Source organism: Lithobates pipiens, unplaced genomic scaffold, assembly GCF_037356315.1.
Source record: "Lithobates pipiens isolate NorthernLeopardFrog02 unplaced genomic scaffold, aLitPip1_a1.2 Scaffold_13, whole genome shotgun sequence".
In the NCBI taxonomy this organism is placed as follows: domain Eukaryota; kingdom Metazoa; phylum Chordata; class Amphibia; order Anura; family Ranidae; genus Lithobates; species Lithobates pipiens.
The window spans coordinates 97,614,397-97,639,427 of record NW_027507718.1 but is presented as its reverse complement, the minus strand read 5'-3'; the positions used below and the strand labels follow the sequence as shown (position 1 = coordinate 97,639,427).

Here is a 25,031-nt window from a genome sequence, read left to right as displayed (position 1 = left end):
GTCTGCTCCACCTATGCAGAGCAGACACAGACACAGTCCGCTCTCCTCTATGGGTGGTCAGGTGTAAGTGGACTGGCTGTCCATTTATACCCAAATGCCATACGATCGGCCCAGACGGAGGGGAACATTTTTAGCGGATCAGATTGGATGTAAGCATTTGTAAACTAACACATGTCCGTTTATACCCGGTGCTTCATAGAGAAGAATTGAGTCTCCTCTGCTCCGTCTGAAAAACGGACAGGTGTGAAGATTCACTGTTTCAACATTGATCCTCCTCACGACTAATCGGGAAGCAGGTATGAAACCTGTTTCCCGATTGGCCAGCGGACAGCCAACCACGCTGGAAGATGTCCACAGCAGCTCCGAACGCTGCTCTCACCGCCCCGCATCCATGGTAAGAACAGCGGACGGTAGCAGGGGGGTGTTAGTGCCGTGCGGAGGGTGGTAGCTGGCAGTTGCCTCTCCACCGGTGGCCCGGGGTAGGGGAGTTTTTGCACTCTCAAAACAGTTGCTTCTGTATGCATATCCTGTGTTACATGATGCTGATTGGCAGCACTAGACAAGCAGAGGAGATGGGACGCTCCTGCTGCACTGTGGTAGTCACTTTTTTCTTTCTGTTTTTTTAGGCATGTTCAGCTATGTCAGTGGTTTCCAAACTGTGGCCCGCTGCTTGTCTTTATCTATCTGGCCCTGAGACACTATTTATCCCACCTATACATGGCACCATTCCTCCCACTGATGCCAACAGTGGGGCATAATTCCTCCCATTCAAATCAATTTTGGAGCACTTATTTATAGCACTATTCCTCACACCATCATTGGGGCACTGTTCTTCCCACTGACACCAACAATAGCGCACTTCCTACTGGTACCAATGATGGGGCACTATTCCTCCTCCTCCTACTGACAACAGGCGTTATGTAATTTTTGTACTCCCACTGACACCAAGAAATTTTAAACTCCCGCTTACCACAGTGCGGCCCCCTGAAATCTAAAGGACAGTAAGCTGGCTCTTTGTTTAGATAGTAGAAAATTATTGAATGAGTTGTGATAACTCCATCAAAACAAGGCGCACTTTGTGGGCATAACATGAAGCAATTATTTATAAAATATAGAGTCTTTATCACAAAATGATTAAAATAACATTCAACAGACAGACACCCTAATAACTGACAGGGTCGACAGATACCAAATAGGATAGACATGGAAGTGTAGATCTCAAATATATTGGTAAAATTCATAATGGACACAAATTACTATATAGAAATCTCAATGGGTAGAATCCAAACACTTTGCCATGCCTTCTTGTCAACGCTTTTCACAATTTTAATAGCTTCCTCAGGACAATACTGGGTAGGTGCCGATGAACCTCAAGATCAGGTACAAGGGACACCACACAAAACAAGTTTAGGACTAGGAGAAATCCTTTCCGTAGAACGAATTGGCAGAGGTAAAGAATAAACCAATTATTCGTGACACTTGGGATGAAGAGTAAAAATTCTCACCTCTAATATAACCAAGGTCGCTGGTAATTCTATTGATGGGGGATGGGTTGATTTGATTAGAGTGGATTGATATAGGCAAGAAGAAAAATTATATATCAGAAATCACCATCGATATCAAAATAAAAATGGTGTAATCACCCCTGAAGTGGGGAGGCACAATTGCCTTGATATGTCCACACGAATATCGTCTCAATCATCAAACTAATATATAGATGGAGCCTTGTTATCATGTATCCAGGGCTTTCTCATATTCAAGGGGGCTTTGAATTATAAAGCCACAACCATAGAACCCCTATGAGGTACCTCTTGCAAGAAAAGGTTAATGACGCGGGTGTCCCCGCCAGTTCCGCTGAGACGATATTTGGATGGACTTATCAAGACAATAATTGTGCCTCCCCCTGCCTTGTTTTGACAGAGTTGCCATAACTCATTCAATCCTTTTCTATAATCATTGGATGTTGGCATAGTGGGGGTCTTTCCTTTTTTTGTTTAGAAAGTGTGGAGACCCCTGAACTATGCCATACTAAAGAGTAGGTGGTGGTCACATGGAAAAGGTAAAATGCAAGTTTCTGCATATGTCTGGCATGTGCCTGACAGTTAAAGAGGTATTGGGACACGCATTTAAAATTTTTAAGTAAGGAATTGTTTTTCAATTTTTATTTTATTTTATGTGAATATCTTAAATACAAATATTACAGTGCAATAATGGGCCTTCCTGATATTCTAAAGCTGAAACATAGACAAACGTACGTACTGGGCACAGAAATCAAGTCGGTATTGAGGTATAATCTGTCCTTTTTAGTTCAACATGAGTGTCAGCAGATTCAGAGATAAAGGTATACATTTTGCTAATGTCAAGTTGGTCATGCCTCCTGTGATCACCCATGGCTGGACAACTAGGAGGCACTGGTATTTTAAGTATGCTATTGCAGGTCTTCAGTTTTAGGCTCAAATGTTTGCCCTTTTGTAGCCCAGAGCATTTTTTTTACATTCCTGCTATGGGCCTATTTACTTGGCAATAACTTTGTCTTTACTTAACAGCAGGCCTTCACCCATGAATGAGACTTTCTCCCCTTTTGACTCGTATCCCTTCCCTCATAAACAATTGAATTTTTTTTTTCAAACAATACATATATTTTTTTTTTTTCGTTTTCAATTTCTGCATCCCCATATATACAATGATAAAGTATGCAACTTGATGTCTTGCCATATCCCATGTATGTGCAGATACACAGAGGGTGTGTAGAATAGATGCAAAATCCCTTGATTTCCCCATGTATCTGCAGACACTTTCTCTTCCGTTCCCACAGACTGGAAGATACTTGCTGCTTGCATGGGGATTTGCAGGATTTCATACTTCCGCAGACAGGCCAAAGTTCTCTACCAGGTCCTGTAGGAGGGAGCAAAGCTACAAAGAAAAACTTTGAGCTAGAACAAGGCCAACATAGTAATTAGGCTTTTCAGACAATACTATAATGCACCAGTTCACTCAGCTTTCTATCAGTAATCTGATGATCCTGGAACACATCTGCTTGTTATGTTGGAGCACCTTACTTGCTGCCACTCACATAAAGCCTATTAAAAAAAAATCCTACTCCCGAGCCTAATATGGTTTTCCTTTGCAGGTACCTGCTTTGCTCTTATTTTTAGCTTTGACTCGTAAGAACTAGTATACAATCTAGTATCAAAGCAGTCGTCTTATTTGTGAGTAGGCTAGGTTTTCCTAACTCTGGTCAGCTTGGTGGTGTTGAGCAATTCTGACGTAGGTTAACATTAAAGATGAACCCTGGACTGGAACAAAAAAAATTCCTATGCAGTGAGGTTCTCCCAAGCTGCAACGGTTAAATGGTTGTTTTTTCTAGGTGGTACATTACTTACTTTGATTCCCTGTTCCAGCAGCTCCAGAGCTGTCCTCTTTCGAAGCTTTGGCCTGTGTCTGACCCCTTGGCATGATTACATTTAATGCAGGGCTGTGGTGTATGCAGCTATTTTATCTTACAGGGGCTCACTGCCTCTGTGGTACTGGGCTAGCTCATATGCCTGCCATAGTTTTATCTCATTCAGTGTAATGTCACAGAACCTTATGTTTACCAAGGAACAGGAGGCAATAATACAGTATAGCATTTGGTCAACCCAATCCTTTAATGGATAAGTTCATCTTGATTTTTTTTTTTCTAAATTCCAGCTCCTCTATGTACCAACATTGTACTTAATTTGAAGAAATAAACAAGCTTTTTATTTATCTTGCACACTCCTTACCTCAGTGTCCAGCTGGCTGTATAAAAAAAGTCTTCATTGCTTCATGGGCAGACCTTGAGATGTGACACAGGAAGGAGTTTACAGCTAATCTCATTAGCACACAGTGCAGTGCGTTTCTGAAATGCAAGGCAACGTGTGCATTTTCTGAGTGGTTTGCTATGTATTCTGAAATGCATAGATGTGAATGGAGCCTCATTGTTGTGTAAACACACTAATTTCACTTTCAGACCCCATTCACACTAGCATAGTGGGAGTGCATATTTTTGGCGTGTTTTTCCCGTGACAGGCATAGGGCAGCCTGTTGATTTCAATGGACCGTGCTACTTGTGACAAAGTAGCTCATGGGACATTTTGGCATGTTGTGGGTTGCACATGTTTTACTGTGTGTTTTTGCTGCGTATTTTTACATAAACAGTTTTTATTTAGATTACAAAGAACAGCGCATACACTGAAGGCATGACAGCAACGTTTGTAAAATTCCAAGGCATATATATTCATTGTTTACAAATGATTACCAAGCCCTGTAAAATTCTAATCCTGCAATATGTAACTAACGGGATGCATCAGTAGAACTGTATAAGGTGGCCTAAGGAGCCAGTTCTTACAAGGAGGAGGGATAGTAGGAGAGGGGGTGCACTGTGGGGGGAAAGAGAAGGATGCAGGGCTTAGGGACATATCAAAACCAGTGTCTAGTCTCCAGTATTACCTTACATCTCAGATTAATTTTCTTTTTCCTCTAACTGCCAATGCAGTGAGAGTTTGAGTTCAGAAGCCATGGGTTTGAAAGCGCTGAGTTGTTTTGAAGTGAGTCCAGCATGCCCATGTTTTTGTGTTTTTGTGAATTTTTGGATTTGCTCTTGAGATATGTGAACTGGCTCTTCCATCTCCTCTATTCTGGAAATCCTAATGAACCATTTCTATGTCCTAAGTCTGCATACTAGGAAGCCTTGATGTTTTCTATGGAACATAGCAAAGGCTAAGGCCTTGTTATGAAAATGTAAGAAGGCTTTTATTTTTCTGCAACCATGGTACATAGGGGAGCTGGATTTTAACAAAAAAAAGGTGAACTTACCCCTTAAGCTAATAAAAAGTGATGCCATACTTTTTAAAACCCAATAGCTGATTAGGATATTTGTTTCTATGTTTAGGTGCTTAAACAGCTTTAATTTACAGTTGCTTTAGTATTTCTTAAAATATAATTTTTTTTTTGTTACAGGAATCTGATGGCAAAACTCATAGAGCCAGTAAAGTTTTGTTTCTAGGAAACATGAAAAAAGTTATATCTACTGGAGCATCTCGATGGAACAATAGACAAGTTGCCCTTTGGGATCAAGTATGTAAAATATACTACTGCATAGAGATAACACTGCCAACAGGAAGTAGTTTGGTTAATGAAGCAGCTCTTTACAAAGTTATCGGGATAGACTGCATAGCATATATTCTTATTGGTGTGTGTACATGTATGTGTGTGTGTGTATATATATATATATATATATATATATATATATATATATATATATATATATATATATATATATATAATTATGTGCGTGCCTTTAAACTCGCGTACAAGTGTACATTACTTCCTCAAATGATCCTGTTGATCCTTTTATAAGAAGCAGTATTGACCTAAAAACCATCCAGGGCCCATGGCTCTAGTGAAATCAAGGGCCCCCACTGTCATTACTTGGAATTTTTTATTAACCCCTCAGTTTTTCGGAAATTTTTGACACATTTTTGGGACCATTGTCATTTATACAGCAATCAGTGCTATACAAATGCACTGATTCCTGTGTAAATGACACTGGCAGTGAAGGGGTTAACCAGGGGGTGGCAGTTGTAGGGGTTAAGTGTGTCCTAGGGGCGTGTTAATAACTGTGGGGGGCTGGGCTGTGTGTTAGTGAACACTGATCTCTGCTCCAATCACAGGAAGCAGAGATCAGTGTCACTTGTTGCTAGGCAGAAAGATGCGGTTTACATCGACATCTCCCCGTTTAGCCTCCCCGAGAGATGATCGCGGGTATCCCCGCGGCGATCAAGTCCGCGGGACCCGCGACCGGACTCACGAGGGTCCCGACCAGCACTCGCGCGTACCGCCAGTGGCTCGCACGCGTTGGCAGGGCGGCAATTACAATGGGACGTACCTGTACGCCAGTTTGCCTGCCCGTGCCATTCTGCCGACATACATCGTCGTGCGCCGGTCGGGAACTGGTTAAGCAAATATTGTTCCTGTTGTTTGAGAGGGCCACGTGTATTACTTCATGTACAGTATTTCTTCCAAGTCTGTGCAGTAATCTGGTATAAAACATTTTGTTTCTGTGCTGGAGCTTCCTCTCTCTTTGAACAGCGTAACTGGTCTTGTATTTTTACTCCTCTCCTCTGTAGTTTTCTGCCGGCAGCCTGTAGTAGGTGGAGCCTGATGCGTCCTTCCAACAGTTCTGCTTTCTGCACAAGCTAAATACAATGGAGTGATGATGTCACCCGTGCACTTACAAATTGATTAACTGATTTTGTAAAGGCATTTGATGCATATAAAGAAGATTTATATCATTAGTGACTCTCAAGGAATACAAATTACGTTTTTGTGCCTGTGGTTTGGCTTTGAGGCCTGTATTAATTTAGGTTATAGTACTATTCATTTATGTTTTCACTTAAGTGCAATAAAATGTAAAAAGTATAGAGAAAGCGCTATAGAGCACACCTTGGTCCACTCTTAAGCCCGGTACACACTATGAGTTTAGTACAGCGATCTGCCCCACTGAGCTGTTGCATACACACGGGCCAAATGTTGGCCAGTTTTTATTGTTGATGTCTCGCAACCAGGGCCATCTTTAATATTGACTGGACCCTGGGTAAACATTTTCTTGGGCCCACTCTTCCATGCAATTTCACTCTCTGCATGCTTTGAAACATACAATAAATAGCAGCTAGACTCAAAATCAGTTTACTGAATAAGATCAGGCAGCTATTGAGATTGGTTACAGTGTACAGCACACATTATGGCTCACTGTTATTTTCTAGAGGTTACAGGACATGACTTCTGCTTGTTGATTGGTTGCTAGAGATTACTGTACATCAATACTGTTCACTGATTGAATGCTAAAGGTTACTGAACATCTATACCACTCACTAATTGGTTGTTGGAGGTTACTGCACATTATTACTGCTCACTAATTGGTTGTGAGAGGTTAGTGCATAGCATTACTGCTCACTGGTTGCTAAAGGTTATAGCACATCATCTCCTCACTGCCTGCTTGCATATTCACATGCACCAAAATTCAGCGTGCTGTGGCACCATTTTATTTTTAAGAATCCACCTCCAATTTGCTTAATTTTGCAAAACATGATGTTAAGCTTAATGACCACAATTGTAGGCAGAACTTTCAAGCATTCTCCTTTAAGTGAGCAGCATTCAGCAGAAGTGATGATGGATATGGCCTCAGGGGGACATGATATACATATGAATGCCGCCTCTATTTAAATATCAATGCCACGGTCCAGGACTATTTACATATTAATGCAGCCACTATTTACATATCAATGCAGGTTATTTACATGTAAACAGGGGTCTGCAGGTGAGTCATCTATACCTGGCAATAGGGTAGAGCTGGGCAGCAGCAGCAGAAGCTTACACTGGGATATCAAGATACAGCACGGGACTAAAACTTAAAGCGATAAGGGAATTTAAACTGGGATATTTGGCAAGTATGAGGCAGCTGCTTTGGGCCCCACTACAATGATGGGGCCCAGGGCAGCTGCCCCTTTTGCCTTGCCTTAAAAACGGTCCTGCTCGCGACATTCGGCCTGTGTATGTGCAGGGCTTATGTTTTTCATACCCCTAAAAGTCTATAGGAGTGCAAAAGCCACTTGAAGCAGGTCAAATACAGATATAAAGGTGGCCAGCTGCAGGTCAGATGTACCTGGTAATGAATTTCAAAAGATCAGACGCATCCCAAACTGATGCCATAGACACAAGCTTAAAGTGTTTGTTAAGCCACTAACTGATCTTTATATCATCCCCTCTGTCACATAAGCTGTATCCTGGTACCTTGTTTAAAAAAAAAAAAAAAAAAAAAAAAGCAGATTTCTACCTATTTTAACAGTGTCTTCCAGCAATCACATCACTCCAGGCTCTCGGCTCTCCCTGTTTGATATCTCCAGTGGGCGGGGCCAAGATTCACCTGCAGACGTCAGCCAGAGAGGCAAGGAGGGGAGGAGCAGAGAGCCGGGAGTCATGTGCTGGAAGGCACTGTTAATACAGGTAGAAATCAGTTTTTTTTTTTTTTTTTTTTGTAAAAGCACAAGCACTAGGACATAGCTTTTTTTTATGTGACAGAGGGGATGATATAATGAACAGTTAGTTTTGAAGCAGTGGGGAGATGAGCAGATCTGCGCTAGACAGGGAGCTGACAGGTAGGTAGGGGAGGGGGGAAGGACAGAGGAGACAAAGGGAGAGCTTCAGATAGCTACGGATGACGGAGGCACGTACAATGAACACGGTGTCAGGGCCCAGCAGCCCTGATATGTCATGGTCAGTTTACAGGGGGGAGGGTAGAAGCTGGCATTATCAGCCAGATATTTCAGGTGATACAGGGGGCCAAATTACACAGCACAAGCACTGTGCTGTATAACATACTTTAAAAGAGAAGTATGGGTTTGAGGGTTATTGCAGTGTTGTACTTGGGTGGATGCAGCATCGGCCCGATGCTGCATCCGTCTCTCGGCGTCTCTGCACTGAGAACCAAGCCATTGAACGCCTCTGATGGCTCGGTTTCTTGGCTCCCCGAGCAGAGAGCTGCTGCCTGTCAAGTCAGCAGCTCTCCTGCTCTGCTCCTCCACGCTCACTGGAGCACTAAGCTGTAGAGGGGTGGGGAGGGGCCGTCTCAGTGGCTCGCTGAGAGGGCTATCAGTCCAGGCACTTGGTGGATCCAGACTCCCAAAGTCGCGATGATGCAGTGCCTGGACTGATATTGGTGAAACGGGTCACAGAAGCTCAAAATGAATTGCACTCCTGTGACCCATAGGAGAAGCCCAGCCAACGAGCTCCGGCTGGAGGATCCATTTTTGTTTTTTTTAGGGGGGTTAACAAACACTTTAAAGCCTGTTGACACAGGCTCTCACTCAGCTGCAGTGTGCCCCCTGATGGAAGACTAAGGACCTTTGCAAATGGGCTTTGGTGGGCAATTGCAGAGTATATTTGATGTCCATTTGAAACACTTCTAAGGTCATTAAGATATCATTGTAGGTGCATTTGACCTGCATTTTGGTCGTCTTCAGCTGCTTTTGCTTTCTATAGACTTGTATGGGAAGAGAAGCAGTTTTGAAGAAAATGTATGCCTGTCAACTGTTCCTAAGGCTGGGTTCACACTGCTGTATGGAGTGGCTGACAGCAGGGGTCCGGTGCGTCCCTGTTCACCATTTCAGGCACAATTTCAGTCCAAATTTTTGGCTGAATTTGGACCTGAAACAGACCAGAAGACACACAAGACTCCCGTGTAATTTACAACAGAGCCTCTCCAGAGATGTGTGAATCGGTTCCATTGAGGACCAGGCACACTCTCCTGTAGGGATGAGCTCAGGTGTGTTCTCATGGTCCACATGCAGAGCCCACCAGGAAGTCGGCGCAGCTCTGCGCTAATCACATGCAGCGAGACATTGCCCGATCTCTGCAGCCGCGCATTGGGGTAAAGTCTCAGTGCCTGTGATTAGCGCAGCGCTGCACCGACTTCCTAGTGGGCTCTGCACGTGGACCATGCGAACATACTGGAGCTCATCCTTACTCTCCTGATATGCTACACGCAGTTCCAGTGCATTTTTGATACAATTTGCTATGTTCCAGCACGCTCTACTTTTTAAATTTTTCTGAACCGGAAACTGATCGGAAATGACTGCACTGGTGTGAACTAGAGCCATTGGAATACATAGAAAACACTGTGCATGCATTTTTAGTGCAGAAAAAAATGCACGGAACTGCATCTGGTGTGAACTAGCACTTAGACCCCTTTCACAGTGCTGCATCCATAGCGTCGGTGGTAAAACGCTGCTATTTTTAGCGGCATTTTACCATCGGATTTGCAGCGCATATCTGCAAAATTAAAATCGCCCCGCTAGCGGCCGAGAAAGGGTTAAAACCACCCGAAATACGCCACCAGGGCTAGATTAAGAACATCATGGGCCTGGTGCAGAGGATTTTGGTGGGGCCTTTTATAAACAATAAGTAAATAAAAATGCAAACTATTTTTTGTTGTAACAAATTAAATTAAAGAGAGAGAGGGAGGATGAGAGCGAGAAAGGGGATGAAAAAATGTGAGGGGTAAGGGAGGGAGGATGGGAGAGAAAGGGGGGGATGAGAGAGAGGATGCACATGAGCATGTGTGGGAATGATATCAACGCAGCCTGGCCAAGGCAAGTGACCGAAGGCACAGAACCCAGAAGGAAGACCGGGTGAAGATGGAAGTGCCCGGGCCCCGCCGGATTGATCACAGCACAGCACTGGAGGGCTCAGTCTGACAATTTAAGTGTACCCTAATGTGTTAATATGCTGAGCATACTTGTACATTATGGCATAACCTACCCCAGGGCCTCTAAAAAGTAGTAATGTTAGAAAAGTTTACTACAGCTTTAATATCACAGGAGCCTCTCATGGGGCCCCCTACTGACCCTGTGGCCCTTGGGCAGTGCCTACGTGCATAGTTGTCAACATTTCAAAAATATTTTCAGGGACGCTTTTTTACAAGTGCTATATTTAGAGTAGCTGACATCCCCTATGTTCCTCTATACATCACAATAGTAATTACAAAATTAAATAAGTACTAATAATGGGGCAGAACAAATATGAAGACTGTGAGATTTCCTTTAGTTGAACTAACAAAAGTGTGCCCATTCTAGAGCTGGTAACATTGAGGATATTCAGTATAATTTTAAAGAACGGTTTTTGTTAGGGGAGGAGTATGGATGGTATTAAAGTGGGAAGTATGTGCAGGTGAGGAAGAGGAATGTGGAGGGTCTAACAGTGGGCACTATTTACATGAGAGGAGTGCAGAGGGAATGGCAGAAGGCACTATGTACATGAGAGGAGTGCAGAGGGAATGGCAGAAGGCACTATGTACAGGAGAGGAGTGTGAAGGGGATGACCGTGGGCAGTATGCACAGCAGAGGAGTGTAGAGGGTATGACATTGGGCACTATGTATAAGAGAGAAGTGTGGAGAGTAGGACAGTAAGCAGTAATTACAGGAGAGGAGTGTGGAGGGAGGGTATGACGGTGGGCACTATGTATAGGAGAGGAGTATGGAGGGTATGACAGTGAGTAGTATGTACAGGAGAGGAGTGTGGAGGGTATGACAGTGGGCACTGTGTATAGGAGAGACGTGTGGAGGGTATGACAGTGGGCACTATGTATAGGAGAGAAGTGTGGAGGGTATGACAGTGGGCACTATGTATAGAAGAGGGGTATGGAGGGTATGACAGTGAGTAGTATGTACAGGAGAGGAGTGTGGAGGGTATGACAGTGGGCACTATGTATGGGAGAGAAGTGTTGGAGGTATGACAGTGGGCACCATGTATAGGAGAGGAGTGTGGTGGGTATGACGGTGAATAGTATGTACAGGAGAGGAGTGTGGAGGGTATGACGGTGGGCACTATGTATAGGAGAGGAGTGTGGAGAATACGACAGTGGGCACTATGTACAGGAGAGAAGTGTATTACAGCGGGCACTATGTACAAGAGAGGAGTGTGTAGGATATGACAGCGGGCGTTATTTATAGGAGAGAAGTGTGGAGGGTATGACGGTGAGCAGTATGTACAGGAGAGAAGTGTGGATTGTATGACAGTGGGCACTATGTATAGGAGAGGAGGATGAAGTAATCTGGGAAGGAAAAATGTAAAGGTTTGTGGAAAGATGTTTAGGGACTGCGTAGTGGTTAAGTGGGCCATACATGGATTGAAATTACACCAATTGAGCAGAGACCAGCCATAGTCGATCTATGTATGGGCTGGCTGGTTTCACACAAGTCAACCTATTAACCGACTTGAGTACAACCAGCCTGTCAGGTTTTCCCCAAAACAATCAGTGCTGCCAGCTATAGTTAGCAACACTAATCATTGTATTCACTGGCAGAACACAATAACACTGCGGGAGTGATTGCCCCATTCACAGGTCAGCAGGTGAGAGGATGTTTGGGGACAGGCTGGGGAGAGATACTACTCAGTCCCTGGGTAGGCACTGGTTAGTATCAGAGCCAGATACACAGGTTACATACGCCACGATCGTTAGAGCGAGAGCAATAATTCTAGCACTAGACCTCCTCTGTAACTCTAAACATGTAACCTGTAAAAAAAAATTTAAAGCATCGCTTAGTACACAACAAAAAATTGTGCTAACTTTAGTGTGTTTTTTTTTTTTATGAATGAAACAGTTTCTTTCCAAAAAAAAAGTGTGAAAAATTGCTGCGCAAATATCGTGTAACATAAAAAGTTGCAAAGACCACCATTTTATTCCATAGGGTGTCTGTTAAAACAATATATAATGCTTGAGGGTTCTGAGTAATTTTCTAGCATTCAAAAAAATGATGATTTTTACATGTAGGAGAGAAGTCTCAGAATGGGCCTGGGTGGCAAGGGGTTAATTATCATAAGTAATATACAAATAATTAGTATAAGCACTGTGCGTTCATCCTCTCAGTCTGCTGCAGTGTGTTCCAGCTTGTATTTGTACTGGCCGCCCTGTATGTAGCTTCTGACAGGCTGCACAAGGAACCCTGTATCTCCGGAGCCATAGATGATAGCAGCCCAATATTTTAACCAGTGCTGGAGTGGGTCTTTAGCTACCAAATGTGACTCCTGGTCGCCGTGCTACAATCCTTGAAGTTGATTTTTATTTTTATTTTTTTTGGAGGCAAATGGGCCTATCTGCAGCTCCAATAGTCCTTATGTTAATCCAGCCCTGTATGCCGCAATAGCGGCATTTTGCCTGCAGTTATGCAGCACTACCCCATTGATTTCAATAGGGAGCAGCGGTGGAGAAGCGGTAAACGCACTGCTTTTTCACTGCTCCAAAAAAGCTGCTGGCAGGACATTTCCTGAAGTCCTGCCAGCGCACCGCTCCAGTGTAAAAGCCCTCGGGCTGTCACACTGGAATGAATGGAGCAGCAGTTTGAGGGCGGATTGCAGGCGCTATTTCTAATGCTATCGCACCTGCAAAACGCCCACGATGTGAAAGGGGTCTTAGTGTATGTAAGCCCTAAGAATATAAACCCTTCACTTGTTTTCCCTCTTCATCTGTTAAATATACTATTGAAAGCATTTTGGTATCTGTTTCATAAGATCAAGAAATACCTGTTGATCTTTTCAGAAATTTGGAGCTGTCCTGTGTTCTCTGGCTGTGTTATCTCAATTTTCAGCCCTCCCTGTTCTAGAAGTCAGTTGGTCTCTATGCTGTGGATAAGAACAAAGTGGAAGTGGTTTGGTAGTTTAGGAAAACGACAACGGACAGGGCTGACTCAGACCACTCACTCAGTCCACAAAAAGCTGTACGTTGTCAGCCCACAATAGAAAAGAAAGCTGGATGTATTTTTGGCAGATCAGAAATCATCTCTCTGTTCTTGCAGGACCTTTTAAATGGATAAAACATGATGAAGTTTGCAGGTAATGCAGATATATACTGCATATGTGCTTGCTATTTTGCCTTTGCGTACTTTTTAAAGATCCCCAGGCCCAGTCTATACTTTACCATTTCATTCCCTATACTCTGACAGGTCCTGCCTCAGACCATTTCTGAAATGAGAGACAGACTTTTTCTTTTCCTGTCTTTCTTGTAACACAAGCACTAATCTTCAGCTGTGCCTTGTGTAGTAAAGGCAGGTGCAGACAAACCGCATTAGTCACACATAGGGCTTGTGCAGACAATCTTCAGACTCTGAAGAGAGTCCAATGCTATATGCTTTCAAGTACTTCTGAGTTACCTGGGTTAGTTGCTTTGATTTGATTTTCAGATGCTGAAAGATTTGCACTGAGCTTGTCAGTAGCAGTAAGCGGCTTTTGAGTCAAATTGAGCTGCTTTAAAGTGGTTGTAAAGGTAGAAGGATTTTTTTTTACCTGTATGCATTCTCTGCATTTAGGTAAAAAACCTTTTATGCTTACCTTTTTAATTAGTTTTTTATTGAATTTTACAGAAATGTTCACACTCATTCACGTTAAATCTTTAAAGCGGGATTCCACCCTAAAGTGGAACCTCTGCTGATCGGATCTCTCCCCCCTCCGGTGTCACAATTGACACCTTTCAGGGGGGAGGGGGGTGGAGATACCTGTCAAAGACAGGTATTTTCACCCACTTCCGGGCATAGACTCCCGTGGGAGTCTACGCCATTTCCTGCCCTGCCGCTCTGTCTGCTGGGACACACACGGGTCCCAGTGACAGCGCGGAGCTTTCCTATTGTGCGGCGCGGCTCGCGCATGCGCAGTAGGGAAGTGAAGCCGATTCGCTTCCCTTCCTGATTCCCTCACCTAGAATGGTGACTGCAGCAGCCGAGAGCCGAGCGATCGATCGGCCTCGGCTGCCGGCATCGCTGGAACCCGGGACAGGTGAGTGTCCATTTATTAAAAGTCAGCAGCTGTAGTATTTATAGCTGCTGGCTTTTAATATTTTTTTTTTTTTTGGTGGAATCCCTCTTTAAGTACAATCCTAATATCTTATGACCATTAAAAACTAACAATATTTGCTACTGCTCCACACAATAAAATAAAAAAATAAAAAGATCACCTGAAAACATCTAGTGTCTGTAGTCTCCCCTTACATTCATTCACAAAAAATAAGTCAGACCCCTGATCATCTGTCTGGACAATGCTGATTGGCCCTGTGCTGATCAAATGCACCCTCCCAGAAAAAAAAAAAAAACTTTCTAGTGATACACATTAAACTGAGCATGTGCAGAGTAACTCCAAAGGCTCTGTCTTATGTGATGGTTTGGGGACAGTGGAAGAAGGATCAGAGAAGACAGGATCAAACAGCCTTTTTACACAATGCAGAGGATTAACCCCTTAGATTCCACAGTGAGTATAACAAGCATGCTTTATTGCATATACAGACTGATTTTACTGTTGTGGGTTTAGTAACACTTTAAGAATAAATCTACAGAACTTGTTTGTAACCCAGGGACTGCCTTTATAGGGTAGAAATTATGATTTAGGCCCCATGTACACATAGTGTTAGAAAAAAGGAACTGCAAAGCCATGTGATGTCACAAGGGGCGGGGTCTCATGGTGACGTTTCCGGATGGCCACGCCTTATGGCTATATAAGAACCAAGAGAGAGCAGAGCTGGCACAATGATGTGAGACAGCAACAGAGGAGGACCGGGTTGGCGGCAGGGAAGACATCGGTGGAGAAGACCAGAGGAAGATTTTTAATAAAGAACTATGTACATCATACTCATTCACATAAGGGGGGTGGAATCTGGGGGGGGCCTCCATATTCCGATAAGAACCCTGCCCGCAGACCCCCACAACCACCGCCCAGGGTTGTCAAGAGGCGGCCCTTGTCCCCATTAACATAGGGAAAAGGTGCTTTGGGATGGGGGGGGGCACAGACCCCCCCCTGCCCCAAAACACCCCCCATGTTGAGGGTGTGTGACCTGGTATGGTTACAAGTATTTGGCCTTTGAAATGCAGCGTTGTCCGATATCGGATGCGATTCGCACCGCAGTGCAAGTCACATGCGATCTCTGTGCAATGCTATTTCAGCCATACAGATAGTATGGTTGATTTGCATCGTATTCGGACCAAATTCACTCAGGACCCTTTTTTTGGTCCGCAGCAGAATTGGATGGCATGCCATCCGATTCCTGTCTGAATTTGCAGATCGCACTGCGATATGCAAACTGATTTGGGGATGTCATTAACTTTTAATTGATACTCCCAGCAGTTCGCATTAACTGCCGCCGGGAGACATGCGATACGGGAACCTGCAGTGGATTCGCAGGTTCCCCGCATCGCGGCAGTGTGAACCAGCACTAAATGTGAGCTTAGCAGCTGCAGTGTACATGAAGCCACTGCCAGATGATAACCCTTCAAAGTTTAAACTTAGGCAAAGTTATCACAGCCCCCTTGTTTGAAATGTCCTTGCTTATGACGGTGAACGAAGAGAGAACAAAGAGAAAAATGAATTCTCATGCTGACATGCAAATAATCCTTTTTTTATTATTCAGGCTTATTTGGTTCTTTGTATTATTTGCATACTGTTCATGCACGAGAAACAGAAATAAATCAACCTTGTATATTGAAAATGTGCTTCACTAATGCTTAGACCAAGATCATTTCCTCTGGGTGCACCTGCATCTTTTATGGGACCAATGACATAAAGTGTACAGTACAGAGAGAAAATTTTACTGCATAATGACTAGTTCATACAGGACTGGATATGTGGATTTTGCCTTTGGCCGCCCTAGGGCAATGAGATTTAGGCAAGCTGCTCATATTTCATTTTTAGGCCTTCAGTAAAATAATTAAGGCTACGTTCACAACTGAGCGTTCTGTTGCCTGAAGCAAAAAGCCTCTGTTGTTCAAAAAAGTACATGAGCTTCTTGTTAGCAGATTGGGCCCATAGACTTCAATGGGAATGCCTAAAAAGGGGCGACGTGAGCGTTTTACAAGCGTTTTGTCATTCATTTTCTGCTCAAACAGCAGCTCTCCATCCCTAATCTACTTCACTACTTCCCCCAGTGCTTTCTATTGGCTAAATAAATATGCCTGAAGCTGTAAAATGCCTGTAATAAGCTTCTACAAATGCTCAAAAACTCTCAAATAAAAACGTAAATTGCTACACTCAGGTGTGAATGCAGCCTAATGGTAAACAAGTATGAACAATAAAGTGTAAAAGATCAGTGGTCTTTAGGGCAGCAAAAAAAAGAGAAGCTACAGTTTGGGGTGACCCTAATTAACCAGCTCTACACGATGGATGCAGATGTTTAAAAATGTTATGTAATGCGTATCATAAAGTGGCCATATTTGGCTCAGTGCTTACAAGCAGTGCATCTAATTCAAGCACTACTTGTGATAATGGGGGCCATGTAGTGCTGTCCTTGGAGATAATAGGGGTTGTTTACCAAAGGTAAATCCACTTTGCACTGAAAGTGCACTTGGAAGTGCAGTCACTCTAAATCTAAGGGGTAGACCTGAAATGAGGGGAAGCTCTGCTGATTTTATCATCCAATCATGTGCAAGCTAAAATGCTGTTTTTTATTTTCCTTGCATAACCCCCTCGAATCTACAGTGACTTTACTTTCAAGTGCACTTGCACTGCAAAGTGGATTTGCCTTTAGTAAATAACCCCCCAATGAGTGCTTCTGACTAAAAGAATTGCTTATTAGTAAACTTCCCAACTGGATGGAAGACATTAGTGAGAGAGAGGTTCAACAATATTCCCTTTTGTACAGCGCAAATAAAATGATTATTTCAGCACCTGTGTGCTACTACGGATTCAGAGAAATTAATAATTTTTTTGCTGCTTTTTCTTGCTATAAATCCATTCTACCACCATAAATGGTAATTGGTGCAATAGGAAAAGTGTAACTGACTTATGTGAGATTCTGCTGTTCAAGTCGTTTGGAGATTTTTATGGCGCTTTATTACTCAAAATGGCCCTCTAGTGGCCAAATTTATATATGGCAAACTGAACATTTTATTTTATATGTTACGATATAAGCAAAGTGACTTCAGAGACTAAGCTAAGCAGAAGTGTGTAGTGTTTCTGAACCTTTTTTCAGTCAGGGCACCCTTTAATATTCTGCATTCTCGAGGCATCCCATTCTAAAATGTAAGAAACTAACCTTAATAGTTTTAACATAATGTAGGAACATCCACACATGTAGGGCAACCAACATTGGAGGTGATTTGTTCTTACAAAGCATTATACACTCTCAAACAGCTACTGACTAGTATCCTAGTACATCTCTCTTCCTTACTCAGCTTTAGTGGCTCCAGTGCTGACAGAGAGGGGCAGGGAAGAGGCAAACAAGGATTTTGTGCAGGAACCTGACATCATTTTTATCAACCAATGACATCATTGGTTGTTAGGATGGCCGTGGCTACATGGTTTTAATGGTACACAATGAAAACATGTGGCTTTGTGTAACTAAAAAGCAGGCTTGATTTAACCATTGGCTTGTATACAATTTTTGGGCAATTTTTAGGCATTTTGCCAAAGCACCCCTGAAGCCATCCTGGTTGAAAAAGGCTGGTCTAGCTCCTCACAATATGCAAAACTTTCCTATGTAAAGGCAAAAAAAAACAAAGTGTGGCAGTAAATAATTTCACGTTGAGAAATACTGCTTTTACTTGTTGTGATCATTTTAAAAAGCTCTAAAATTTGCTGTTGCACCTCATGGGGAATTTTTTAGATTTTTGCTTGTTGCCAAATTAAAACTGTAAACTCATGGATAGCTCTGTCTATAGCGCTTTTAAACAATTTGTAGAATTTTAATCTCGCTTCTTGGAAACAGTTCATTTTATATGGATATGAGACCCTCCATCGTATTTAGAAAGTTGATGATTTTACTGCCCTGCCTTATACGGTTAATTTTGTCAGAAAGGTTGACATAACCAGTAAAAAACCTAACCCCTAAGCAAAAACTTTTTAACTTCCAATTAAAATTTTGTCTTAATTTTCAACTGATTTCCTTAACCAGATACCCAAAATGCCCTCACACTTCCTAATGAGAACCAATTATGACTAGGATTATGAATGCATCTGATTATATGGTCTATAACAGATATATTTTGGAAATATATACAGTACTGTGCAAAAGTTTTAGGCAGGTGTGAAGAAATTCAGTAAAGTAAGAATGATTTTAAAAATATGCATTTTAATTGTTTATTTTTATCAGTTTACAAAATGCAAAGTGAGGGAACAGAAGAAAAATCTATATTTTGGTGTGACTACCCTTTGGCTTCAAACCAGCATCAATTCTTATACTTGCACACTTAGTACACTTGCATGAAATCAAGTGAATGATTAACCAGTTGTACCAAGCTGGTGCTACTTATCAATTTCATATGTAGGTTGAAACGCAGTAATTAACTGAAACAGAAACAGCTGTGTATAAAACTGAGTGAGGAACAGCCAAACTCTGATACTAAGGTGAGGTTGTGGAAGACCATTTCATGTCACAGTTCATACACCATGCAATACTACCTAGCGTGCTGAGTCTTACATCAGCAAGGTCTCTCCCGGGCAAATATTTAAATGCAGACTGACTCTTCAAAACGTGCTGTTTAATCACTTAAGCCCCGGACCAATTGTCAGCCTAAGGACCAGAGGTCTTTTTACAATTTCGTACTGCACTGCTTTAACTGGTAATAGCGCGGTCATGATATGTTGGACCCAAACAAAATTTACGTCCTTTTCTTCCTACAAAAAGAGCTTTCTTTTTGATGGTATTTGATTGCCTCTGCGATTTTTATTTTTTGCGATATAAATGGAAAAAGACCGAAAATTTCGAGGAAAAAAAGATATTTCTATTTTTTGTTATAAGAAAAATCGAATAAACTCAATTTTAGTCATACATTTAGGGCAAAATGTATTCAGCCACGTGTCTTTAGTAAAAAAAAAAATGTCAATAAGCGTATATTTATTGGTTTGCACAAAAGTTATAGCGTCTACAAACTAGAGTACATTTTCTGGAATTTACACAGCTTTTAATTTATGACTGTCTATCTCATTTCTTGAGGTGCTAAAATGGCTGGGCAGTACAACCCCCCCCCCCCCCCAAATGACCCCATTTTGGAAAGTAGACACCCCAAGGAAATTGCTGAGTGGCATGTTGAGCCTATTGAATATTTTTTTTTTTTTTGTCCCAAGGGATTGAATAATGACAAAAAAATAAAAATAAATAAAATGTTTACAAAAATGTGTCACTAAATGATATATTGCTCACACATGCCATGGTTATATGTGGAATTGCACCCCAAAATATGTTCTGCTACTTCTCCCGAGTACGGGGATACCACATGTGTGAGACTTTTTGGGATTCTAGCCGCGTACGGCACCCCGAAACCAATCACCACCTTCAGGATTTCTAAGGGTGAAAATGTTTGATTTCACTCCTCACTACCTATCAGTTTCGAAGGCCATAAAATGCCAAAATAGCACAAAATACCCCAAAAATACCCCATTTTGGAAAGTAGACACCCCAAGCTATTTGCTGAGAGGCCTGTTGAGTCCATGGAATATTTTATATTTTGCCACAAGTTGCAGGAATATTACAAACTTTTTTTTTTTTGTTTGCTCAAAGTTGTCACTAAATGATATATTGCTCACACATGCTATGGGCATATGTGAAATTACACCCCAAAATACATTCTGCTGCTTCTCCTGAGTATGGGGATACCACATCTGTGGGACTTTTTGGGAGCCTAGCCGCGTACGGGACCCCGAAATCCAAGCACCGCCTTCAGGATTTCTAAGGGCATTCATTTTTTATTTTACTCCTCACTCCCTATCACAGTTTTGATGGCCATAAAATGCCAAGATGGCACAAAACCCCCCCAAATGACCCCATTTTGTAAAGTAGATACCCCAAGTTATTTGCTGAGGGGCATGTTGAGCCCATTAAATATTTATTTATTTTTTGTCCCAAGGGATTGAATAATGACAAAAAATAAAAATACTATTTTTTTTACAAAAAGTTGTCACAAAATTATATATTTCTCACACATGCCATGGTTATATGTGGAATTGCACCCCAAAATACATTTTGCTGCTTCTCCTGAGTACAGGGATACCACATGTGTGGGACTTTTTGGGAGCCTAGCTGCGTACGGGGCCTCGAAAACCAATCACTGCCTTCATGATTTCTAAGGGCGCAAATTTTTGATTTCACTCCTCACTACCTATTACAGTTTCGAAGGCCATAAAAGGCCAAAATAGCACAAACCCCCCCCAATGACCCCATTTTGGAAAGTAGACACCCCAAGCTATTTGCTGAGAGTCATGTTGGCTGAACGAAAAAAAAGAGATTGATCGGTGGGTATGCCCACCATTAGAATACCTCCCTTCATCCACCCACTTCTAATGATGGGCATACATGCACCATTTATATATGCCGAAGCATGGGGGCATCCTCCCGCAAAAAAAGTTATGCATGGGGGCATCATGGGGGCAAAGAAGTTATGCCGCGTACACGCGGTCGAACTTTTCCACGGGCAAGCCCTTCGTCGGAATTTCGACCGTATGTACGCGGCATTAGGAGCAAAATCGCTCCTCCTCCCCTGCTTCGGCATATATGCTCTTCTTTTTCTTTTTTTTTTTTTTTTTTTTTTTTAACTGTGGTGGTGAAATCACCTCCTACAGCACTGGAGTCACGGCTTTATGTATCGTGGGAGCAAACGCTATTGCTGTCAGGATAAATAAATCCGCGCTGCAGCTGAATGGCGTACCTGAAAACAAAAAAAATGGTTAACAATAAAACACAGTAAACAGTAAAGTATAAAAAAAAAATACATACCTGGAAAGCAAGCATGATAAAACATAATAAAATATTGCAGAATAGAATACAGTAAAAAAGAGCAACAATAGAGAGAGAGAGAACAATAAAACAACTATTTTTGGTTTTTATATTTTATATATTTTTTTCTTTTTTTTTACACTTTTTTTTGAACTGTAAACTGTAACAACTGTAACGGTTTGGGTCTCTCAAAATGCGATGGCATCTTGGGAGACCCTGTATTAGTGTGCCTAGCCTGTGAAATGCTGTACCCTATGCTAAAACTTCACTAGTGTGTGGTAGCGTTCAAAACATTCACCAAGGCAAAGACCAGGATTGCCAGGACAGCGTGGACAATAACAACGGGTATCACGCCTATATCCGCGCTTGGTACAGACACGACATCTTCTTTCGGGGGTTCGTTGGGTAGGGGTACTCGGGAGGACATAAGGAAAATGCCTCTCATGCAGCCGGCTTACTGCATTTGGTTGGGAATGGTGAGGTGCAGAACCGTCTGGATACAGAATGTCTGGGGAAAAAAAGAAAGGTTAAAGTCCCACCTGAAGCTCTGTATAGCACATGAGTGTTCAGCAAAGCCAATTGAAATAAGTAAACAGACACTTTTTTGTACCAGCGTCTGGCCTTAAGGGCAACTAGATACAGCGCCAACAACTGGTCATTGAGGTCCACCTCTCCCATATTTTTGTTATTTTCGTGGACACAGAGGGGTTTCTCCACAATACCAGTCTCCGTATGAATTTGGACCGTTGTATCTGTATGAATGGAGGTAAGAACGAAAACATTCTTATTATCCCTCCACTTCATAGCGAGCAAATTATTACACCGCAAGCAGGCTCTCTCCCCCAGCCTAAGATGGGAATCTACAAGCCCTTGGGGAAAGCCCCGGCGATTAGGTCGCACGGTGCCACATGCTCCAATCTGATGATCAAACAAATTACTAAACAGTGGCACGCTCGTGTAATAATTGTCCACGTACAAGTGGTACCCCTTTCCGAACAAGTGTGACACCAAGTTCCACACTATCTTGCCAGCACTTCCTATGTAGTCAGGGCAGTTCTCCGGCTCTACGTGACTATCTTTACCCTCATAAACCATAAAGCTCCATGTATAGCCTGTGGCCCTGTCACAGAACTTGTAGAGCTTGACCCCGTATCTGGTACGCTTGTTGGGAATGTACTGTTTGAATGACAAGCGACCAGAAAATTTAATCAGGGACTCCTCAACGCAGACAACTTGATGGGGAATAAACAAGGCTGCAAAACGTTGGTTGAGGTGGTTTATGAGGGGCCAAATTTTGTAGAGCCGATCGTATTCAGGGTCTCCACGAGGACGACAAAGTTCATTGTCATTGAAGTGCAAGAACCGCAAGATCTGCTCGCATCGTTTCCTGGACATGGAGTTAGAGAACACGGGCATGTGGTCAGTCGGATGCGTGGACCAATATCCCCGCAACGCCATGAATTTATGTGTGCCCATGTTGAGGGAAAGGCCCAGAAAGGTCTTAAATTCGGAAACCGTAACTGGTTTCCAATCTCTGGCAAGGGAAGGCAACTGGGGATTAGTGGCGATGTGTTGACCAGCATATAAATTCGTTTGGTCCACAATAGATCTTTAGAGATCTTCCGTGAAATACAGCGAATAAAAATCAAGTGGCGTAAAATAAGCTGTATCCACCTGAATACCGGGTTGGCCAGTGAATGGGGGAAGTACTGGTGCTGCAGAAGTGGTGGGCACCCAATCAGGATTGGCGAATTCTGCAGGAAGGGCACTATGGGAACGACGGGCCTGCCTTTGTCTTCTTCTTGGTGGCAGCGGGACACTACTTGTGCTTGCCACCTCGCCAGCTTGAACTGCACTTGTGGGACTCTCCACGTCACCACGTGATACTGCAGTGCTGGATGTACGTCCAGGGTGTACTAGGCCGCTGGTGCTTGCCAGTTCACCAGAAGGATGAGCGGCTCTAGTACGTCTCTGCTCCATACGAGGGACCTGCGGTTCTTGCACCTCAACAACATCAGAAGATCGGGGTCCGGTACACCTGACGTTAGCAGGGACCTCATCTTCGTCGTCAGAGCTATCTGTCATGGAGCCGCTGTCCTCTACAGGATCGTATTCTAAGCCTGAATCTGACAGATCAGTGACTTCCTCTTCACTATCTGTCATGCTCAGAAACGTGTAGGCCTCTTCACTAGTGTACCTTCGCTTTGCCATTTTGGGCTCTAAATTTAGGGGTACACTAGTGAGACTCACAGGTAAAAAAGCACCTAGGCTGTCAGCGACTGTATAAAAAGCTACCAAAAAAAACTGTTAGTGATCGCAGGGATCAGGCCTGACTCTGCGAACGCTGCAGTTATGTGTGTTGTGTTTTGTAAGTGACAGTGATCGATCGATACTGCACTTGGGTTGGCTGGGCTGGGCGGAGGGGCAAAACGCAGGTGCTAGCAGGTATCTGGACTGATCCCGCTAACAATGCGTTTTTTTTGGAACCCTAAACTACTGGGGATGCTAGTGTAGATCTGATCAGATATTGATCTGTTCAGATGCTATACCACTAAGGGAGGTGTATGCTTTGTGCGTGGGTGTTAGCGGTACTGGCACTAACCTAGCGCTGCCTGGGGTGACGCAGACCCTATCTGACCCTAAAACCTAATTGATATCACCCGCCGGGTGATCAGGGGGTTAAACCTTTATTGGGTAATAAATGGCGGGTGACCTGATGCTATAAAAAGCGAACTAACTAACCAGCGTCACCCGTAACACTTATACGGTGATCACTGGTGAAAGGGTTAACTAGGGGCAATCAGGGGGTTAAAACCTTTATTAGGTAGGATATGGGGGTACCTGACGCTATATAAAAACCTAACAGGGAACCTAAATAACGAAATAACTAACTGGCTAACCAGCATCACCAGTGACACTTATACAGTGATAGCTGATGAAAGGGTTAACTCTAGGGGCAATCAGGGGGTTAAAACCTTTTATTAGGTTATATATGGGGGTACCTAACACTAGAAAAACCTGGCGGTGAACCTAAAAAATAACTATCTACCTAGCGGCACCAGTGACACTAATGCAGCGTTTAGAAAAACAATTGCTTAGTGACACTGGCAAAAGGGGTGAAAGGGTTAACTGGGGGGCAATCAAGGGGTTAAACCTTTATTGGGGGGTAGGGGGCTACCCTGGACCTAAAGGGGCCTTATACTAACTGCTCTGACACTTTTTACAGTCACAACTGACACTAAATGCAGTGATCAGTAAATAAATGATCACTACAATCGGTGACACTGTGACTGGGGGGGTGATCGGGGTGAAAAGTGTGCCTATGTGTATCTATGTGTCAGTGGACTGTTGGTGCACTTACTTGGATGTCTTCTCTCCTCGCCGTCCGGTCAAAAAGACCACCACGAGGAGAGTGACATCACTTCCTCCCTGCCTGTGTTTACAATACACAGGCAGGGGAAGCTTCTCATTCGCCAGGAGTGATCGAGAGGGGATGGCCAGAAACCAATGGCCATCCCCTCATCTTGGATCGCTCCTGAAGCAAATTGGACCGCCGCAGCCAGCGGGAGGGGGTCCGATCGGACCCCCCCACCCGCTGGAAGGCAAGCACGTACGGGTATGTGCTTGTGCCCGTACATGCCATTCTGTCGACGTAGAATTACATGCGGCGGTCCTTAACTGGTTAAGCCCTTTTGGAGAAGCACAAAGAAATGGGCAACATTGAGTACCGTAGAAGCAGTTGTCGGCTAAGGAAACCGTGCAGCAGATGAAA

At 43.2% G+C, this 25,031-nt stretch overlaps 1 protein-coding gene across 3 annotated transcripts in view; it reads left to right on the top strand.

The window, feature by feature from the left end:
* Positions 1–25,031, top strand: part of CORO2A (coronin 2A) — a 209,395-nt gene that overhangs the window by 139,549 nt on the left and 44,815 nt on the right. For all 3 annotated transcript variants that reach the window (XM_077475306.1, XM_077475305.1, XM_077475304.1), the window contains exon 6: positions 4,981–5,097. In XM_077475306.1, coding sequence (XP_077331432.1) covers positions 4,981–5,097 — 117 coding nt within the window. The remainder of the gene's footprint in view (positions 1–4,980; positions 5,098–25,031) is intronic.